The sequence below is a fragment of the Sinocyclocheilus rhinocerous genome, unplaced genomic scaffold (genome assembly GCF_001515625.1).
Source record: "Sinocyclocheilus rhinocerous isolate Xijiao unplaced genomic scaffold, SAMN03320098_v1.1 scaffold1338, whole genome shotgun sequence".
In the NCBI taxonomy this organism is placed as follows: domain Eukaryota; kingdom Metazoa; phylum Chordata; class Actinopteri; order Cypriniformes; family Cyprinidae; genus Sinocyclocheilus; species Sinocyclocheilus rhinocerous.
The window spans coordinates 874,242-876,167 of NW_015632722.1; the positions used below are offsets into that span (position 1 = coordinate 874,242).

Sequence of the window (1,926 nt, forward strand, 5' to 3'; positions counted from 1 at the left end):
ATAGATAGATAGATAGATAGATAGATAGATAGATGATCGATACAGAGACAGACATGAAGATAGATATTTACAAATTTTATTACAACGTAATCTGCCATCTATTGCAATAAGAGTCGTTAATTATGATGGGCTCACCGGAGCAGAAGCTCTTTGGGAAGTTTTTTGTTGATTAGGGCCTCATCACTGTTTGAGAACACCTGGACAATATGAAATGACACAGATGAATTACATAAAGCTCACACAGCACCAGCTACGCTCATGCACAATCAATATGCCCAAAGCTGGTTCAGACACGCCTCGGCCTGGTGCAACTTCACCCATAACACTTGCACAAGAAGGACAAATAGCATCAGCGAGTGTCTTTGATAACACTGCTGCTTTGTGACATTTTCTCAAGCCCTCGCATTCAGGGCACGTAAGCAAGCCAATCAGCTTGATCTAAACTCCAAGAACACCAGCCAACTCTAATGTTAAACGGATTCAGGCGCAGCGCCCGTTGCTGACACGGTCAGCTGGTGCCGTTGTGTTAGGACGGGATTACCCTTGACGAACAAAAGCCTAAATACGGCACGTAAAAATAGAGCTCTGCTCGGTCCAAAACACACACACACACACACACACACTACCCTTGCAGACACACGCGCGCGGGTACGCACACAGTCAGTCAATCAGTCACTCGCGCGCGCCCACCAACACAAACAGACGCTTAAAACACCCTGTCATCGCTCAGACAGCCTGTCACCGCCCGTTTTCGTTTCCTCGGGCAAACTATCGCGGTTCAACGACCACGTCCACAGTTCGCTCGATATGAGTTACCTCAAATCTGCCCTTGGTGATGCCGTTCATGTCTGTTGCAGTGTCAAAAATAAAGACAGTCCTCGGCAAGCGCTGCGCACAGCGACGTTTGCGCGTTTTGTCAACGCTGGCGATCAAACTATTGTGAGACAGACGCGCAGCTGTAACGTGTGGCCTGCGAGCCGTTCGTGTCTGCGCTGGTAACCGGAGAAATCCCGGGCTGGCCGCCGTCCGTGAACCATCACACAGCCAAAATAACAATAATAACATGGACGGAGCAGACTGCTGCTCTAACCTCACTTCCGCCTCCCGAGCTGCCTCTCTGACTACATTTCCGCTCGAGCGCAAATTCCTGCCTTAAGTGAGTGCTGCTTAATCTTTAAACGACGCCAATAAAATGCAAGAGGTGTCTGGCAAATAAGCTTAAAGAATAATCCTTTTTATTAGCACTGGAGTTAAGAACGCGCTCGTGCGCTCCAGGGGTTCAAAAGAGTGGCTGTCGTGACGTCACTTTTAAGGGAAAAACACGCGTGATGGGTTTGTTTTGGTAATGTTGTATGAGGTTGCATAGGTGTGCCGTGGTTAGGACGCAAATAGAAGTGTAGGGAAATGAAAAGCGACACTTTATTCATACAGAATAAAATGTATTCATACAGAATTAAATGTCATCGACAATATTTTGGCACAATGTATCTGTTAGCAGAGCAGATGTGCATTGAGAAAATATGCTTATGTGAAAATATGGATACTGTCAAAATTCTATTCAATTTAGTTTCGAAGCATCTAACAAACACACACAAGTAAAACATTTCCACATTTTACTGCATTTACGTATTTGTTATTTCATTTAAATGTCCCAGATGTTAAACTGCCTGAAACCAATTAGCTGAGACTGTTAAATACAGCTTTATAGTCGATTGATAGTTGAATAGTCATAAAATGATTGCTGTCTGTTTACACAAGTTTGTCTGTCTTCAGCAATATCATGATGACGTGCAAAAAATGTACTATGTACTTTGAAAGTCTAAATTGAATAGCAAAAACAATGTTTTATTTTATCTAGGAAATGCTACTAAATTTCAGTAAGGTACAACATCTAAATATATATATATATATATATATATATATATA

General features: G+C 42.9%; 1 protein-coding gene and 1 long non-coding RNA gene across 2 annotated transcripts in view; one reads left to right on the forward strand and one right to left on the reverse strand.

The window, feature by feature from the left end:
- The window catches only part of LOC107742856 (F-box/LRR-repeat protein 2-like), a 9,587-nt gene extending 8,462 nt beyond the window's left edge, over positions 1 to 1,125 (reverse strand). The window contains exons 1-2 of the mRNA XM_016555929.1: positions 817 to 1,125; positions 136 to 197 (exon numbers count right to left, since the gene is read on the reverse strand). Of these exons, the coding sequence (XP_016411415.1) occupies positions 136 to 197; positions 817 to 1,065 (311 nt within the window). The 5' untranslated portion in view covers positions 1,066 to 1,125. The remainder of the gene's footprint in view (positions 1 to 135; positions 198 to 816) is intronic.
- LOC107742857 (uncharacterized) overlaps positions 1,096 to 1,926 on the forward strand; it is a 1,682-nt gene continuing 851 nt past the window's right edge. Inside the window, exon 1 of the long non-coding RNA XR_001640349.1 lies at positions 1,096 to 1,156. This is a non-coding gene — a long non-coding RNA (uncharacterized LOC107742857). The remainder of the gene's footprint in view (positions 1,157 to 1,926) is intronic.